Source organism: Aptenodytes patagonicus, chromosome W (genome assembly GCF_965638725.1).
Source record: "Aptenodytes patagonicus chromosome W, bAptPat1.pri.cur, whole genome shotgun sequence".
Classification (NCBI taxonomy): domain Eukaryota; kingdom Metazoa; phylum Chordata; class Aves; order Sphenisciformes; family Spheniscidae; genus Aptenodytes; species Aptenodytes patagonicus.
The window spans coordinates 4,694,904-4,714,157 of NC_134981.1; the positions used below are offsets into that span (position 1 = coordinate 4,694,904).

The window sequence follows — 19,254 nt, forward strand, 5'->3', positions numbered from 1 at the left end:
GTCCTTTGGGAGCTCCTTCTGAGTACTAAGCTTATAATTTTCAAGTCTGCTATGGTACCTTGAACTCTTCTATTCAGGCAACTTCTCTTCCTGTCTGCAGAACATTGAAAATCAGATAACATGGCTTTCTTGAAATAAATGACTGGAAACATTATTTTGCTTATTTTGTAGCCCTCTCTTTCCCTTTTCACATGTGCATCCTTGACTGTGTGCAGGGAACTCGCAGCCCTGGGACTGTATTTGATTTGTTCCTCCCTGATCTGCCTCATTTCAAGTTGTTGACAAATATTTCCTGGCCCACCTTCGGGGGACTATCAAAATTGCCTCTTCCCTTCATTAGGTTGGATGCCACAATGGTGAGGGATGAGCTCTGGAACTTGAGAGTTGATTTCCACCCCATGCCCTGCCAGGTGCTTCCTAGGTCACTCTGGACAAGTGATAAGTTGTTCACACCAAAGCTGTCTCTTATCTCATTGCATCCCTCATTGTATGCATTGATGGTATCAAAAGCCTTACCTCCTGCAGTTCCTTATTTAGACATCAGAAGTTAGAGCTGCCCAATCTCTCTCTTTCTTCCTTAGTTTCCTTCTGCATAAGTAGTTGTGAGAATAATGACGCAGAAGACTATCAGCTGCTTTGGCTCCTTCTTTTTTACTGTCAACACTGTGGTTCCTGTTAAAGGTCTCTTTCACACTGGCTGGCCTACCCTCCAATGTCCAGATCCTCACATCCTGCAGTCTGTAAGCTAAAATCATCTTTCTTCTCTGAGGATCTGCCAACGTCATCTCTTTGTGCCTCCCCCATGCTTTGGCCAAGCTATTTTTTATTTCTCATGTCTTGCTTGCTTTACCTAAACTGTCTGGAGCAGAGGAATGGATGCTCTTTGCTCCCTTCCCCACTTTTGTCAGTCAACTGGAAGACATAACAGTCTTTCTGTTTGAAAAAATAAATTTGTAGGTAGGTATAGTGAATATGTTCATAGGAGTGAATATAACCCAGAGACCTTGTATGTGCTTCTCATCAGGTTTTTCCATTTTATCCCAGTCGATATATATTTTGATGCAGATGTTGACTATATAATTTATTAATGTCCCTGTATATTAAATGATGTAAGAGTTTCTGGCATACCATGCCTTTGAATACATAGGTCGTGTAAACCTGATTTTTGTCAGCCATCCACATTCAGCCTTTGAAAATAGTCAGACCTCTCTGGCAAAAAGGTTGCACCAGACTCAGTGTCAGCTTAGGCTGTTTCACCATTTAAACCGTTCCCGCTGTGCTATTTACCGCGTTCTGGTTTCTGAACTATTAACCTGGGGGTTTCAGTTTGCCAGAGGTAACTAAAACGGTTTGATTTGTTTTATGATGACACGTGCCAGAATTGTTTCACGCCCAACAAACGATGAAAACATGTCATCAGCAGTCCAATTAAAATCATGCCTGTGGGGATGCAACTTTAAAAGTGCCATGTAAATGAAATGGGAGTCTGACAGCTGAAAGTTGTGCTGCTAGTGACCTTGTTACAGTGCCGCTTTGCTGGTTCAGTTCTAAGCTGATGTTAATATTCAAGCAACAAGAGCAAGCACCACGGACTTCAGCAGAGAAGATAATTTTTAATTCATAATGCGTCGCATGTGATTTTTGGTCTCCAGGATTTCCCCCCCCCCCCCCCCCTTACATACTGCAGAAACTATTCCAGTTTACCTGCAGCACAGCAGAGCAGATTTCACTGAGTTGGGCAGAAAGAATACTAAGTACCTCCAGGCTGACTTTCTGTAAAGTAAAATTTCTTAATCTCTGTTTTCCTGAGAGCCGTGTTTAGAGAGCCTGGGTTTTTAATGAATGATTAGTTCCCGATACGCATAATCAGAGTTACTCCAACAGTAATAGATATGGTGCCAGAAACCTTCTCTCTACCCTAACAGAGATGCTGAATCTGAAATATAGCACAAAGTACTGTAGTTTAAATAGCAAAGATGACTGAAGTCGTCGCAGTGTGGGAGGATGCAGATGACAAGCAGCTGAGAAGATTGTAGTGAGGGATGGGAAACGGTGGAAGCTGGGTGGGTGGTGTATGGGAGAGGGATGGCCAGGAGCAGGTCCTGGTGATAGCGCTGGGTGTCAAAGGCTGTGCTTATGGGTAGTGGCGTGGACTATAGGGATTGTGTGCTCCTTGCGACAGGAGAAGTCCCTGCAGCTAATCACTGGTGCCCACGTCTTACCTGGCATTTTTCATCTATAGATTTCAGAAAGGATTTAAAAGAGGTAGGGACAGGATTCAGTTTGCAGATGGCACACCTGAATTTACATGTCCTCGTGACAGTGGAGTGTCTGATTTCCCATTATCATCGATGGATGTTTGGTCATTCACAGATGGTGGATTTGGAGAATGATTCAGCTGACCCTGAGGAAGATGCCTGCATTTGCTTGTCTGACTCTTTCTCCAAACTCCGCTGACTTTAGTGATTACGTCTGGAGATGTACACACCTATTTGACGTGCAGGCATCTGAACATAGGTCTCTTACTCTGTGAGCGAAACACCATCTCAACTCGGAAACTGAGGTGGGAAGTGGCTTGACTAAGGATATTCAGCAAGTCTGTAGCAGAGCCAGGAACAGAGCCCGTCTTATTCCTGGGTCAGTCTTCCTGAGCAAGTCCGAGTCATGCTCCAGCAGGACTCAGGACTGAGAAGCTGTGAAGATAGAAAAGGACAAAAGGAGGCATCAGATTTTGGGGTCATGGGGCATTCTGGAGAAACCAAGGGAACAGAATAAGGAACGATCCTTACCGTTCTGCATTCACCATTGATCTAGTAGTAATTTAACCTGTTTGCCTTGGTGTTAAGGAGAAGGTGGTACTAAGAGAAAACTAGATCCGAGTGGACAGCAGAGGGTTTTATTTCTTTTCCTTATGATTGATTTTTGTCACTTGTTTAGTGATGAAAATAATAGGAGATTTTTTATCAATAAGGCTATCTTGAATATTTATATACTGCCTCCAGTTGGCTTAATATCATCCATCTGCCTAGTTGCTCAAAAATTTGTGAATTCATGTTTTGCTTTAAGACTTGAGCTGTTGAAGTAAATCCTGTTTCAGTAACTTTAGATGGCAGGTATAAACATACTGAGTGCTTTCTGATCATGTGTTTAACCCCAAAATCTCAGTAAATGAACATGCATCAAGGTCAAATGACCTTATAGGGTTAAAGGAAATTCCTCTGGATTCAGCTTGGTAACTGAATGACCACAAGTGTGTGATTCCTGCCCTGTCCTCTTCAACCGTTGAGTTTTCTAATCCAGATTTTGTTTCATTAAAATGTTCTTAGGAGCATTGGTATACTGCTTACTAACTTTTGTGGGTCTGTTTTAATTTTCTGCCATTTCCTAAATCAGTTGTTCCTTACGAGATCACGGTCTACACCAGCGACATCTTTGGAGCTGGCACGGATGCAGATGTCTTCATTGTTCTCTATGGAAGTGATGGGATCTGCACTCAGCAGAAATCCCTGTGCCTCAACAAGAGAGAGCAAAGGATGTATTTTGAAAGGAACTCGGTGAATCAGTTCATTGTGGAGGTAAGATCAAAGATGCTCACTCCCATCTTAGGTTGACCTAAGGGGATTAAGAAGAGAAAAAATGGAGTGAAGTGGGAACTTCTCCTCTCTTAGGGAAAGCTATTCAGCTCTTTTACTTGAAGAATGTGGGTTCAAAACTCTGTTCTGCAACAGACTTACTGTGTACCGGATCAAATCTTTCCTCACTGACGTCCAGTTAGTAGCAACCCAAAGGTATCAACATGCAGTGTCCCTGTGGCCTAATGCCATGTGAAGCCTTGTAAAGGCCGGTGCAATTTTATCACGGAGCTGAGATGTACCAATACATGGATACGGAGGCTTGCCCTTCCAGGTAAAGTTGAGAGCCACTTTGGAAGGTCTTTACATCTTCCATTTCCTAGACCACGCTTAGTAAAGAGAGGGTATCAGTCTCCAGGCATGCCGGATCTAATATGTGTACCTCTCCTTGTCACTCTTACTTGCTTGCACTTTTGCTTTCTCTTGCAGTTTGCAATACTTTGAAAGGTAACAGGAAACAAATGCTTGCGCTATCACTGAAACTAGCTGCCTTGTGTTTAAGGTCCCTACGCATCCTTTCATGTTCCTGTTTCAGCAGATTATGTTGAAGGATCTGGTCCATGGTGCTCACTACTTACGTAGCACTTCATTTGGGGTGGATGGTCTGTTCATTTTTTCTAACTCTATGGCAACCTAAGCATCATGCTCTGTTTCTCTGTATCCTCGGACAGAGAGATTGTTACTTTGCTGCAGACGCCGTGATTTTTGAATACCCGAGGCTAACTTTTTGAAAGATCTTATCAAATGTTTCCTGAAGTGTTTGCACAACTGTATGCAAATACTAAGCCGGTGCACGTAAATGAGTGAGCTCATTTACATCCACAGTATTCAGCAATTCCTGTTCATAATTCAGCCTTATTATTCAGGAATAATTCCTATTCCTATTCAACCTGTTGCGACAGGACAAGGGGGAATGGCTTTAAACTAAAGGGGGGAGATTCAGACTAGATAGAAGGAAGAAATGTTTTACACTGAGGGTGGTGAAGCACTGGCCCAGGTTGCCCAGAGAGGTGGTGGATGCCCCATCCCTGGAAACATTCCAGGTCAGGTTGGACGGGGCTCTGAGCGACCTGATCTAGTTGAAGATGTCCCTGCCCATGGCAGGGGGGTTGGACCAGATGACCTTTAGGGGTCCCTTCCAACCCAAACTATTCTGTGATTCTGTGATAATATATTGTTATTGCTGAGAATTTGTGAGAGGCAAAAATATAGGCAGTCCTGCTCTGGCCTATCTTTTTGGTACTGCTTCATGTCCTCACCTTCCCTCCCTGGATGCAACACCAACACTGTCTTTGTAGAGAACTGCACACCCTCTTTGTGTTTTGAGGTTGGTTTGTTTTTGTAAAATAATTGAAGGCAAATCTTAAACCAAACTTTTTAACAAGTTAAAATGCTTCCAGCCCACGCTGTTGTTATATGGCATGAATCATAAAATAAATCCCCAGTGTGATTCCTTAAAAACAAAGAATAAGACTTATTTTGGTGGAGTTTCTGCACGGTTTTTCATAACAGAGGTTGCATTAACCTATAGGTATAAATCTTAAACTGAGTGTTACTGTTATTTCTTTATTCCATAAGATTTATTTTAGGTTTGGTGGAATCGAAAACATCTGTACTTTTCTTAGATGAAGTGAGTGAAAATGCAGTTTGTTCTCCAGATTTATAACATCATATTAACCTGTCCCCAAACTTCATTCTCTTTTCACCAGTTTCTCTTGCTGCAGGAGATGGGGATGAAGAAAAATATATTCTTCTTTCACCTACTTGTGTAGAGCCATAATTTGGAGTTTAACAGCCCTTAAAAACAATTTGGGGATCTCAGGAAACACAAGCTGAGAATTGCCTGTTTGTTTTAGTGATTTTAACTGCCAAGCTTTTATTTGGCAAAAGAGGAAAAAAAGATTAGAGACTTGTCTCAGCTGTGCTCCCAAGCGATGATTTGTTGGAGATGCATGCAGCAGAGTAAAGATCACTTCTTCTTTAACATGAATCTTTACTGGTCAAGCATCACTTTATTGCTATGTATTGATTAAAAGCCCCATTGAAAGTTGAGTATTTGGACAGGACAAAGGAGGAAGAAAATAATTTTCCTCTAGTGTATACTTGTGCGCATGCATGAGTTTTAGAAATGAGTTTGGGTCATTTAATTATTTTGCAATTGATGCTTATGCTGTCTAAAGTCAGGGCAGGGCTGGCGAAGTCAAATCCCGTTTGTTCGGAGTGTGAACTCCTTGAGTAGCGCAGTCAGTCTTATTGAGTCGAGGAGTCTCCTAAAATTACCGATGTCTTTTCTTCAGTATGGGACAATTCTGTCAGCTGGGAAGAGAAGAAGGGAGTAGTCTCCAGTGGTGCAAATTAAGATGTTCAGTTTTCTCATGTTTCCAAGAAAAAAAGACTCCAAGTCCCTACGGACAGAAAGACAGCTCAGTGTGCTTCTCCTACGTGCAAGGGGGGGTTGCAGCCAGCCTTGTTTTTTTAAAGGCCAACTATACAAAGTTTGCACTGAAATAACCAAAAGCTATTACTTAGGAGCAAATATCATTTTTCCTGTTCAGGCCTTTGGAAGGGAGGTGACTTAAAAGTAATGAACTGGTAACAAATTACTCAAGTAATAAGGTGAGGCATAAAAAAAACAGTAGCCACTTCATAAGATAGTGATCCTGTTGACTTGCTCAGAATGGCATTGGGATTCTGTGGCAGAACAGGAGAGAGATAATATAAAATGCTAGGCTGTTAATATTGTACTTTGACCTCAAAGCTATTGTTCCAGTGTTATAAGAGTGCAAATAAGTGTTTAAAAAGGAAAGGGATATAAAAAGAACAATTTAAGATGCAGCAGCACTGCCATTTCTGAAGAATTACCTTCATTCCCACTCATAGAGAGAAGCCTGAGATGCAGGATTGCTGCTGTGCAACCAAACCAATCTCATACTGTGGGTAATTTGTGTAGAGCAAGATTCTCCCCATTTTTGGAACAGAAGTTCGGGGAAACCCTTTAACTAAAATGCAAGTTAGGGCATAATTGACATCAACGCTAATATTTGCTCCCCTGGGGCTTCATACAGACTGGAAAAATAGGAAATAAGCTAAAGAAGTAGTGTCTCAAAAGTTACTTGTTGTTCATGCCATAATCTTTCTCTTTTTTTTTTTTTCCCCCTTTCTTTTTTCTGTAGCTGGAGGATGTTGGTGACATTATTGAAAAGATTCGCATAGGACACAAGGGTGGAGGACTGAACTCCGGATGGCATTTGGACCGTGTGGCGATTCGGAGACTGTTGCCAAATGGAAAGGTAGGCTGCGAATCCCAGTACTCTGCAATATGTTTCCATTAGCAGCCGCTTCCATTTCCCAAACCGCATCTTCTGTATACAAAGTGTGAGTAACAGTGAAAAACGACTCCCTAAAGAAAAATGCACACTAATGAACTTGCTAGAGCTTGAGGATCTGGGGACAACAAACATGTATTACCATGTTTTATTCTTCAAATGTTGATTATAAGACTCTGCAATCATTGCTTTTTAAAAAATGCTGTTCTCATTGTACCTTTTGACTAGAATAGAGTTATTTTCTCCTGGCAGTGGATGGGACCAAAGCGGTGACGTTGCTCCTCAACCTTTTGGAGGTCTTTGCTAACCATCTTTTGTGTGAAGGAGCGATCTGCCTGCTGGGTTTGGAGGCAACGTTATCATGACTTGCTTGCTGGATTGAGAGGGGAGATTCCTGAGTTTGTACCCATTGCTGTGCAAATACAGCTAAAGAATTACAGGGCTGAGCAGATGTCCCTGTGCTGCACTGCACCGCTGTCGCTGGACATCCCAGAGTGCCCAAGGCTAACTTAGATAATGGTGGGTTTGGGTGACATGAGAGGACAAAGCTTCATATTTTTATGTGTAGTTTTGTTTGGAAAAATTACAGGGACGGAAGTGGGAAGCGGGTGTACCATTTCAAAATAAAAAGCATTGTTGCTAAACATGGACAAGAAATAATTTCATCAGTCCCTTAATTCTGGAAGAATAAATGCAGGGAACCAGTACAATTAAAAGAAGCTCATCACTCATATAAATCACTGAATATAAAAACCATCAAGTTAGGTCCTAGGGCTTTTGGTTGCTCATGTCAACAGGATTAAGGCAGTACAGCCAGACTGGTCATCTTGATCTTGTCCACATAAGAAACTGTTCCTTGGCCCTTCTTTCAGATGCTGGCTGTAGGGACAGGAATGAATCTGGCTGCAGGGAAGTTCAGAAGAAAATCACCTCTTCAGGACCAGTTCAGAACTGGAGCAGTAGCTGTATTTGGGAACACCTGGGCTCTCTGTCTTGTCTTTTCTCCCCCTATTCTGAAGGGATGTCAGCTTTCACCTCCACCTCAACGCTCAGGTCTGCCTCCTCCTGAAGTGACTTGTAATATCAAGTGTTGGTGTAAACACGGCTTGCTTGGTCATGGTGAACCTACTTCTCATCTTGCTTCCTCCTTCAAAATTTCCAGCACGTTTTACTCTCTTTGCCTCATGATCAACTCAAAGGTCTGCCCTGAACCTTCCTCATCATGCTCAAGCCTGCATCCTCCTGTACAAGCTTCTTCACAAGCCAATACCCTTCGATCGTTTCTCATGATCACCTTTTTGCCAGTCTGTTATTATCAGACCCTCTATCTGTGTATTGACTAACCCTTGCCTTGTACAGATTCATTAGGTCGATGAACAAGCTGACATTGTTTTTAGAGATATTGGTCATAGGCTAGGGAAGTTGAAGAGGGGGATGCACAAATGTATGGAAACCAAGGGGAGAGAGATTCCTGGGCTGCCTTTTTCTACACCTACTGTTAACTGAGCACTTTGGGAAGTTCCTGAGAGCTGCATGTTGGGTGCTCTTCCATTAGCCCAGAAAGGGCCTCAGGGCTGTGCAGCTCTGCAATCATTACAGCAGCTTTGAAGGACAGACGGTGAGAAACCTGGGAAGGTGGAGGAAGGAAGGAAAACCATGACCAACTTAAAATGGAGAGATTTACAATTCTGCTGATCTTTTGATTATGGCATGGGAAAAAAGAAGAAAGCAGAGCACTGCACGATGCCGCTGATCAGCTGCAGGATATTATGACCTGCCACAGGATAGCAATATGCTGCCAACACTTCTAAAAGCTGTGCTACCTGATCAGACTGCTAAGATGTGTCTAGATGTATCTGTAATGCTGCAAAAGAAAAATGAGGTCAGTAACTTTTCAGATTAAATTGAAAGCACTTGGGTAGGAAACTAGGATTGTGGCATGCCAATAAAGCTCCGTCTTGGCATGCCAGTTATATCTGATAATTATATTTCATTTGTTACAACTTGGAGAAGGGCAAAGAGCTGACTTTTAGCACACTTTCATACCCTGCTTCTAGCTTAGGGCCAGACTCAGACTCAATGAAACAAATTCTGTTTGGAGCTGCAAGAGTATTTTACTGTGGGTAGCATAAAACTGCGCTTTACGTCACTTAAATATTAATGCAATCACTAACAAGGAAACTCCAATAAGAAACATGGCAATGACATGGTGATTAACAATAATGATACAATTAACTTTTGCAGTAACTACACATTATGCCCCACTGTGCAGGCACTCGAGTCCCTAGATATCCTATTACCAAATAAGCAGTATTCATATCAATGGCACGTACAGCCAACGTTATGAATGTTCAGGAGCGGTTAAAATCTTCTGCGAGAGACATGACTGAAGTGGGATCTCTACTGGGAGGAGAGAGTTTCAGGACTGAAGCATCATTCCAGAAAGCCCTCTCTTTCCAGACTGTAGGTGGGGAGTTAAACACTGTTCACCGGCTCAGCATACAGTGAGATAATACAGGTTATGTGGTCAGACAGCCCGTGCAGAAATGAGGAGGCAGAAGTGGTGGTGTGGGCAGTCATTAGGTGCTGTATTTTGCTTATACAGCACAAATAACACTTGAAAGTAAAACATTTGAAATCATCTAAAGTGCTGCCAGTTTTGTTTGATATCATTTTGTACAAGTCATGCTCCAAACCGCCTTATGGAGTTAAATATTGCAAGCCTGGGGGTTAAACAGCAGCACTGCAGGGAACGGCAGAGAGGAGGAGAAATGGTGTTTTATTGACAGCAGAAGGTTTGGGCTGTGTGGGTTCAAAGGATGGTTCTGCTGCAGACTCAAGACGCTCGATCACACAAGCCCCTTGGAGGGGTTCAGCTCCTGCAGATCAACTTGTCTGGGATCTGTGCGCAGTGGTACGATGACCTGTTCATACCAGGTTAGCGGTGACTGCTAACCAGTGACAGGAGTGGGTCTCTGATCTCAGATGCATGACCTATTCCTCCTCAGTGACCGTGTCAGGGAGGGCAGGATCCGGCACCTCAAGGCAGTACAGGGCAGTAATACACAGTGTTAACAATATTAAATATTGCTACAGTGAGAGCTATTCCCTTCTTTTACTATAGATTAATTTTTTAGTGTTTAAATAGTAGAAAGAGTGATAAATAATGGTTGTTTGATAAATAATTACATGAAAGTAATTATGGTGGACAGTATTCATACGTATGTTATACATGAAAGTGGTGGCACACAGAGTACTGCAAACAGCAGAAAGCCCTTGGGCTACTGTCGTGGTTTAACCCCAGCCGGCAACTAAGCACCACGTAGCCGCTCGCTCACCCTCCCTGCCCCGGTGTGATGGGGGAGAGAATTGGAAGAGTAAAAGTGAGAAAACTTGTGGGTTGAGATAAAGACAGTTTAACCGGTAAAGCAAAAGCCGCGCACGCAAGCAAAGCAAAACAAGGGATCCATTCACTCCTCCCCATGGGCAGGCAGGTGTTCAGCCATCCCCAGGAAAGCAGGGCTCCATCACGCCTAACGGTGACTTGGGAAGACAAATGCCATCACTCCAAACGTCCCCCCCTTCCTTCTTCTTCCCCCAGCTTTACATGCTGAGCAAGATGCCATACGGTGTGGGACATCCCTTTGGTCAGCTGGGGTCAGCTGTCCCGGCTGTGTCCCCTCCCAGATTCTCGTGCCCCCCCAGCCTGCTCGCTGGTGGGGTGGGGTGAGGAGCAGAAAAGGCCTTGACTCTGTGTCAGCACTGCTCGGCAGGAACGAAAACATCCCTGTGTTATCAACACTGTTTCCAGCACAAATCCAAAACACAACCCTATACCAGCTACTGGGAAGAAAATTAACTCTACCCCAGCCAAAACCAGCACAGCCACTTAGGAGAGAAATGCTGAACTTGTCAGTAAGGAAAGGGCCATTTTTTCTTCCTTTATTTAGTTACTGTGAAATTAAAACTAACTTTTTTTTTTCTTCTGTTCAGACTTGTGGGCTCTGCAAGTTGCATGATGGTTCATGCCCCTTTCTTTATGGAGATGTAGCCTGGGGTGCCCAGCACACAGAAAGCTGCCTGCCTCTAACCATCTTGGAGGCCTTACAGGAGTCTGTTCTTAATGAGTGGTCTGGGATTGATTTTGTTTACCGAGTGGAAAACACATGTTCTATTGTTTTTGTTTGTTTGCTGATAGAAATCATATTTGTTTCCACCAAAATGAAGTCAAAACAAAAGATCAAAAATTAAATCACTATTTTTCTCCTCTTAATGCACGTATGGGAATTGCCTGGAAACCAGCTTGAGTCACAGAATTATAGGGCAAAATCTTGAAGTATTGACTCAGAAAAAAACCCCTACTGACTTCAAAGAGAATGCTGCTTGAATAAGGATCGAAGAGGGATTGCAGAGTCTCAGTAAAACATGGCTTCAGCAGGAATGGTGCAGTCCTGATTAGGAATTTGCAAGATCAAAAACTGGCAAGGGCAGAGATCTACTGGATCATACAGCCAGTCTCACACAGCCATTGGGAATACTGTTCTCTGCTACACGTTCAGTGCTTCTTCTCAGAGCCCTCAGACGTCCTCTTTCTGGAGGAAATGTATTTCTATATACTATTTCAGGTCTGCATCTACGTACACTTGCATACATACATGAGTTGAAAATCCTCGCTTGCACGTCAGAGTATTTTCAAAGGGGAAATGTTAACGTGTTCACTTTGTTTTGAAGAGATTATCTCTGTCATGTTTACTTCAGGGCTCGGAAACTGTCACATTTCCTTGTGAAAGATGGCTTGCAAAATCTGAAGACGATGGTGAGATCGTCAGAGAACTGGTACCATCTGGTATTTTTACTGAAAAACTCATGAAGGACGGGACACTCAAGCAGATAGAGGAAGAAGTTGAAGACCCATTAGAAGGTAATATAACCCTAGGACTAGGTAGGGACCTGTTAATCTGATTTTTTGGAACAAAACATTTGGATGTGTGGTTCAAGCAAATGCAACGCTGGTACAACTGTTCACGTTTCTTTCCCTTCCTGTTCTCTGGCCTCTCTTACATGTGAAGTACTTCTGTGCAATAATACCATTATTTTCCTGTAGGGCATTTATAAACCTGTCACAGACACCCTTTCACACAGACATAGTTTGCACGTCTCTTCTGATGCCTAACAAATTTCCTCCATCTTGTCCTTGTCTTCCAGGCTCTGCAAACATCTTTACTTGTTTGCCCAACTTCACCTGTCCTGTGCACTCTGCCCCTTCCTTTCCTACCCTACTGGTCTGATTTATGCTCCTCTTTCCTCCCAAAGTTGTTTTTCCTGCTGCTCTTCAGGTACTTATGGACACCCTCTAAAAATTTGGCTCTAGGCAGCCACCCTCACTTCATTAAAGTGCCTCTGGGGAGGAGAATAAAGTGATCACATTCAGCGTTTGGTCCTCCTGGTAGCTGAAGCAACTGAACGAGTACTGAAGTTTCATCCTGAACTCGTTGCTTCTCTGTATGCTCAGCTGTTCCTAACTCTTTTTCCTCTAGGATTTCCTTTTCCCACCCCGAGCTCCTTCTGCCCTTCAGAGAAGTTGTGAACCTTCCTACACTCTGAGCAGAGCAAACTGAATTCAGCTGCCATCTTCATTCTTGGTTCTTGCATCTGGCAACAAGATGATTCAACAGAGAAAATCATTCCTCTCCCTGTTTCTTTTCTCTCAGAGTGATTTGCATTTACATTACACCATTGTCAGGGTGGAATTTATATGGATTGTAAGTGTTTTCCATTGCCAAGGGAAGAGGTGTCTTGCTGTAAGGAAGGCTGGAGCCTTTGCACTGTGCCTTTAGAAGAGACAGATGTACTTTTTTCCCCTGTTAAGAACTACGTGATAGCTCATGGGAGATATTTTCCTGCGGAGGCAAAGACAGTTTTATTATCAATTAGTAAGCGGCATGACTGCTAGATGCCTGCATGGCATTTTCTTTAACTTACTAACTTCTGTTGCTTTACCTTGCATTAGTTACCATGTCTTAATTAACCTAGGTGACTCATTTTTTCCTTCTAAAGGCAAAGCCTTAAAACAAGTTTTACAATCTATGGAATAGGATTTTTGGATGGCTGAAGATTTCTTTTGGCTGGGAGTTAGGGCTAAGTTTGGGAACCTTCTGCTTTAGATACAAAATATCTGGGACAGGAATTATATCTTCTGCATCTCCACGAGTCCTCATACATCTTGGGCACTGACGCAGTGTAAATGACAGCAATGGAAAATCAGCCTGTGGTATTCTGAGGATCACCTTTTGTATAGTAGACTGCACTTCAGTCCTGAAGGTCTCCAGAACTGGCAAGCAAAAACCAAAGAGGGATGACTTGACTAATTAGACCATAGGCATTGCTTCCTTCATTACTAATGTAGCAGTTGTCTCGCAAATATGGAGCTGTAATTCTGTAGGACATAATGTGAAGAGGCAAACCAGAAAACCTGGCATTGCATCTAGCCTGATGAATGGTCATGATCCATTTCTTAGAGAAATCGACGGAAATCTTTCATGGACTATGAAGCAGAATAGGCCCTGTTTTACTGGGAAAACTACTGTCCTGGTTTTGGCTGGGGTAGAGTTAATTTTCTTCCTAGTAGCTGGCACAGTGCTGTGTTTTGGATTTAGCATGAGAATAACGTGATAACACACCGATGTTTTAGTTGATGCTGAGCAGTGCTTACACTAAGTCAAGAACTTTTCAGCTTCCCATGCTCTGCCAGCGAGGAGGTGCACAAGAAGCTGGGAGGGGGCACAGCCGGGACAGCTGACCCAAACTGGCCAAAGGGACATTCCATACCATGGGACGTCATGCTCAGTACAGAAACTAGGGGGGAGTTGGCCGGGGGGAAGCTATCGCTGCTCGGGGACTGGCTGGGCATCGGTCAGCAGGTGGTGAGCAATTGCATTGTGCATCACTTGCTTTGTATATTCTTCTATTATTATTATTATTAATTACTACTATTTTATTTTATTTCAATTATTAAACTGTTCTTATCTCAACCCATGAGTTTTCTTACTTTTACTCTTCCGATTCTCTCCCCCATCCCACCGGGGGAGGGGGAGAGTGAGCAAGCGGCTGGGTGGTGCTCAGTTGCCGGCTGATGTTAAACCATGACAGCTAGGTACAGAAGAAAAAGACTATATAGATATTTTCTTTGACGCTGTTAATGTACAAAAAAGAATCCTAACTAAGACTTTGTAACCTCTTCCTTATTTGTATTGCCCTGGGATTTGCAAGGAGGCATTCTCCAAGGCTCGTATGCCACCAGGGTAATCAGAGCCTTGTACAGTCCCTAATTGTTTTCCGGGCAAGAATGCTTTCGGTAACTGTTTGTTTTCCCTGTGTAATTGGGAAAAGAGTAGCAAAATAAAAATAGGAGTATTTAACAGGTTTAGTAAAGCACATTACTAAAGATTTGATGAGGTTTTATTGGATCATCACTGAGCAAGCTAAAGAGAAAGGGTGCTTAAGCAGTACAGCTCCAACATTTCCTTAATTAAATACTGTCTCAGCAAAAGGACCCAGAAACCTGTTCTCTTTCTGTTTGGGGAATTTATAGAGATACATGCCATTAACTCTGGCAGCAATTGCACATCTGAATCCCTGGAGTTTGTTTATGGAAGATGGAGTATTAAGAATTCACAACACTGAATCGCTTGTTCTCAGATGTAGGTCCCTTGAGGCTCGGTATGAAAAGGTGCTGAGTTCCCTCACCTCTATCAACTTCGCATCCAGTAATAACCATAACGATTCTTTGCGTTTTTATGTGATCAAAGCAATACATAGGCATTGATTAGATGAGGAAAAGGAAAGTCAGCACATTTCAACCCAGTGATTCCCCAACCTTTGGATCATTATCAGAAGCCTGGAAGTAAAACATGTGGGATTTTAAACTTCCAAGGACTGAGTGATGAGTTTTGGGACCATTTTCTTAGGTAAATTCAGTATCTAAGGTAGACCTTGATAATTCACCTGGCCAGAAATCATGTCTCTGTTTCTTTCTGCAGTTCACATATACAAGATTAGCGTGTTCACCGGAGATATCTATGGTGCTGGGACAGATGCTAATGTTTTCCTAAATATCTACGGAGATCTGGGGGACACAGGAGAGAGAAAACTCAGCAATTCTGAAACAAACTTCAACAAGTTTGAAAGAGGACAGGTACAAATGCAGCGGGTTAATAACACTTTCCATTTCACAGTCTTTAACCTAACAAGTCCATGACTGTCTTTATAGGACGAGTTTTCCTATGAGGGATGAATTGATTGATTCCATTTACCATGTTCATTACCTCTTAGAAGGCTTTGTACGGATTGTCAGCTGGGTATTATGACTGACAGGCACTGCAGTAGATGTTTCCGTGAAGTCACTGATAGACAAATTATGAGCTTGGTCCATACAAACTGGCTTGAAATGTTAGCTGCAGATTTGAGAGCACACAAAACCTGAGGTCTCTCATTCCCATAGCCTCTGTGCAACTGGTTTGCACGTACATAGTATATACTGTAATTCACTGCAGAGCATGATAAACTGATGGGACCTAAACTGCAGCTCTGTTTGACAAAATAACTCCAAAAGTGGTACTCTGTGGTCAGTCCATGAGTCATATGCACAGCCTCATATGGAGATACTCAGATATAATGACGGCAAAGATTGTCTCATCTGGATTGTCCATACCAATCTAACTGGATTAGAAAGGGAAGTCTTATTTAGACTTAAAAACCAGGATGTAAAATTCCAGGAATTCAATATTGTAATTGGTTGTAAAAATGACATTTTTGTGCAGCTCCCCTCATAGCAGAAGCAGGCTTCAAAACACTTCCCTGCAGAACAGTTTTAGCATACAGAAATGCCTCTCTAGACTGCTGCAAAGCTTTTCACCAAGCACAGTCATGTGAGATGGAATTTAAACACATATTGTGCTCTGTAGTCTCCGTTTGCTTTTGTCCGGTAGATGATCTGTTGAGAGCTCGTTAACAGAAGCAACTGCTATTGAACACTCTGCAGGAGGATACGTTTACTATACAGGCTGTGGACCTTGGCATTTTGTACAAGATCAAGATTCGTCATGACAATAGCATGTTCAGTCCTGACTGGTTCCTGGAAAAAGTAGAGATCCTGGATGAGACCACAGAGGAGTCGTTCGTTTTCCTGTGCGAGCGCTGGCTCTCTAAAAAGAAAGAGGACAAAAAGATAGAGCGTACACTTTATGAACAGGTATGGTTACGGCTCAAAGCTCTGATCCCAACCCAGCTACTAATAAAAGTAAAATGATTGAATATGTGGTTGAAGTCCAAGACAGATCATTAGGGACTTACCTTTTTTGGCTTGTCCAAAATGAATTCGTGATTTTTGGACAAGTGCTGAAAGTATGGCCACTCTCAGCCCAGTATCAGTAGCTCTGTAATTTGCAATTTCAACAGAAAAATCAAGGAGGCCAAGTGAAACTCTTTGGCTGAGAGTCAAAGTACCTTACCGATGCACAGTAGAGTATATTTGCCTGCTGCTCTCCTTGCCGTGCTCACAAAGTAGCTTAGTTATGGGTCCCACTATTCAAAGTCCTCAAGCCAAAATATTGGGTCCTTTGACTTCATCCTCACTGGACTGGATGGGTTTATCTTTTCAGCAACTTCTTCCACCAACGCCAAACATAAAAAATCTAGTTTCTTTGCTACCGCTCAAGGCACCAAACAGTTTTTAGTGAAATGCCCTTTCTACTTGCACATTTTCTGTTGCTTTATCAGGCTAATACAGCTAATTGGAATTCGAGGTACATACACTAATTAAAATTAGCAAACAAGATTAATAGACCTCTCTTGCTTCTATACAGTGAGGCATAATAAAGCAGCTGATTATAAGTCCATTGTATTTAAGGAGTCCGCTTTGCAAAATACAGTGACATTTTAATTGACAGTTACCACCAAAATTATCATCAATGAAATTGGGCCAGACTCATCCTGAATACAGCAGAATGGATGTAAGAAGAGTTACACCATGGATGAGTATTGCCCTATGCTCCCTCACAAAATTGCAGCAGACAATACTATGAATTGTTGTGGTCACGCTTACCCTGTTGCTCATATTAATTCATAATGAGGAAAAGCTAATTACTTGTTTTTTTTTTTAATTATGTGACTGCATGGTAAGACCCTCACATTTATTGGACAATGACACTGAACTCTTCAAATACAATAGATGTTTCGTATCATTCAGCTTTGCAGTACTCTCCCTCTTATGCTCTTTGACCTGTACCAGGTAAATTAGTCTGACACCACGGTGTGTGCCCTGATAAGCAAATCTGATACCATTCCATCCATCTGAATTTTCTGTGGCTATTGCTCCCACAGGTAGCAGAGAAAAGTCGCACCACACCATTAAAGTCTGTTAGGTCCATTATATTTTCTTTTATTATAACACATATCCAAAATGGCCTGTCAAGGTTACCAATGAAGTAAATGAATGACCTGCAGTAAATTACAAGTCACATTTATTTGAGCTACACTGAGCAAAAAGCTACCTGGGGAACTACAGGGATTTCTTCTCATGTTGTTCTTGGAGGCACAAGGGAACAGCTGACAACACTTGAGCTCTCAACCTCATTACCCTCCCGTACATGCCTTCCAACTAGAGCTATGACGGTGAGCGAAACAGCCTGGATGGCTCGTCTCTCAGCCTGTCAAGTCAGGATAGCAATGAAAACCTGAAGGAGAAGAAAAAATCCAGCTTGGTCAAGGCAGCAGAGGAAGGATCACGTGAGCGAGCACCGTGTTTGATTGCATGCATGCATGTGTTCTTGGCTTTCAGTGCTTGAGGTGTTGCATTCATCCTGGTGAAGGGCAAGGAGAGGCAGCACAGCAAATCGCTTCTCTGCACCCTGTGTTGTGACCGCTTTGGGAAAGGCTGGATCAATGCCTGTGTTTCTGTGTTTGCTGCTTTTCTTATCGTTCTCCAACCCTAACAGTGGAATAAGCCATGAAGTTCACAGCAACTTCAGTGTTTCCAACACTCTTCTTTCTCTCCTGTGGAAATTTGTGATGCTGTAGCTTGTCAGAATTGACTTCTCCATTGCCAGCAGATGTAAGTTCTCCAAACAGTGTGGTGCTTTGGGCAGTGTGACAATATTGTTAGGCAGGTGGTTATTCAAGGGTACGCTGTTTTCTGTTGCAGTGAGGTAAAAGGCATAGGGGACGGCTATGGGCAACTGCAATAACAAATCATGTCCCTTAGATGCCTAAAGTTAGAAGAGTCCACGTACACCATCAAATGTGGAAAAGGGGCTAGTCAACAACATCCATAGGGCCTCTTCAGAAAGAAACCCACTGACCTGAAGAATCATACTCCCTCCTCCTCCTCCTCCACCTCCACCTTCATTGCAGACAGCACTTCAGAGGTGGGGAGAAGTGACATTGCCCTCTGAACAGCAGGGTCTGATAGAGTTAAGGGAAGAATTCATGCAAGTTTTGTAAAACTTTGTCTGAAGTGTCCTTCAAAGGATCCAAAGCTCTTTGCAGTGAGAGGGACAGTAGGCAAGTCAGACATGTTATCACCAAAGGTGCCTCCCTTGGACTATCAGAGGCTCTTTTCCACATGATTCCTTAAAGTAGCTCTTGTTGCTGATATCAGCAGTTTTTTTCCTCCTATATCTCTTTGACCTACTCAAGATGATGTTTCATGTAACATAACAGATCTGAATTGCCAAAGGTAGCTTTGAATTTCTTGAGATGTTATGTGCCACATTTAAGCCATCTCCCCTTTTCATGGTCAGGCTAGTAGTGCCTCATCACCGAGGATGTTTGTTTAATACGAATTTAAAGGTGATTTATTTTAGAACCCTTCGGGTTTTTTCCTTACAACACATAGCTGCATCATAGCAGCTGTTGGGTTGGGAGGGGAGTGGGATACCGGGAGCTGAGCAAGAGCACAGATAAGTCTCTTGGCTCTCAGAAAACAAGCTTCAACTGGGAGTGCTCAGGTGAGTTTGTTCTTTTCTAGAAGGTGGATTGTCTTATAATTGGGCAGAGGAGGAGGGTCTGCAAGTGCTGTCACTGAGAGACAAGGAGTCCATGAACTCTGGACTGAGGCTGCTGCTCAAATACCTGATGGAAACAGTTGGTGGCTCTAGTGTAGATTTCCATCTCTAGGCTCTGGTTCCTGAGACAAAGCAAAGCTGAATATAAAAGAAAAACCTGTTTCTGGATTGCAATTTATAAAAAGTGAAATATATTGGACTGTGTCTGCAAAGGCCAGCTTTCATGCAGGGAGG

At 42.7% G+C, this 19,254-nt stretch overlaps 1 protein-coding gene across 1 annotated transcript in view; it reads left to right on the forward strand.

Annotated features, from left to right (window-relative positions):
- LOC143172158 (lipoxygenase homology domain-containing protein 1-like) overlaps positions 1-19,254 on the forward strand; it is a 148,784-nt gene that overhangs the window by 82,784 nt on the left and 46,746 nt on the right. The window contains exons 25-30 of the mRNA XM_076361417.1: positions 3,394-3,575; positions 6,806-6,922; positions 11,717-11,879; positions 14,998-15,152; positions 15,999-16,208; positions 17,620-17,743. Coding sequence (XP_076217532.1) covers positions 3,394-3,575; positions 6,806-6,922; positions 11,717-11,879; positions 14,998-15,152; positions 15,999-16,208; positions 17,620-17,743 — 951 coding nt within the window. The remainder of the gene's footprint in view (positions 1-3,393; positions 3,576-6,805; positions 6,923-11,716; positions 11,880-14,997; positions 15,153-15,998; positions 16,209-17,619; positions 17,744-19,254) is intronic.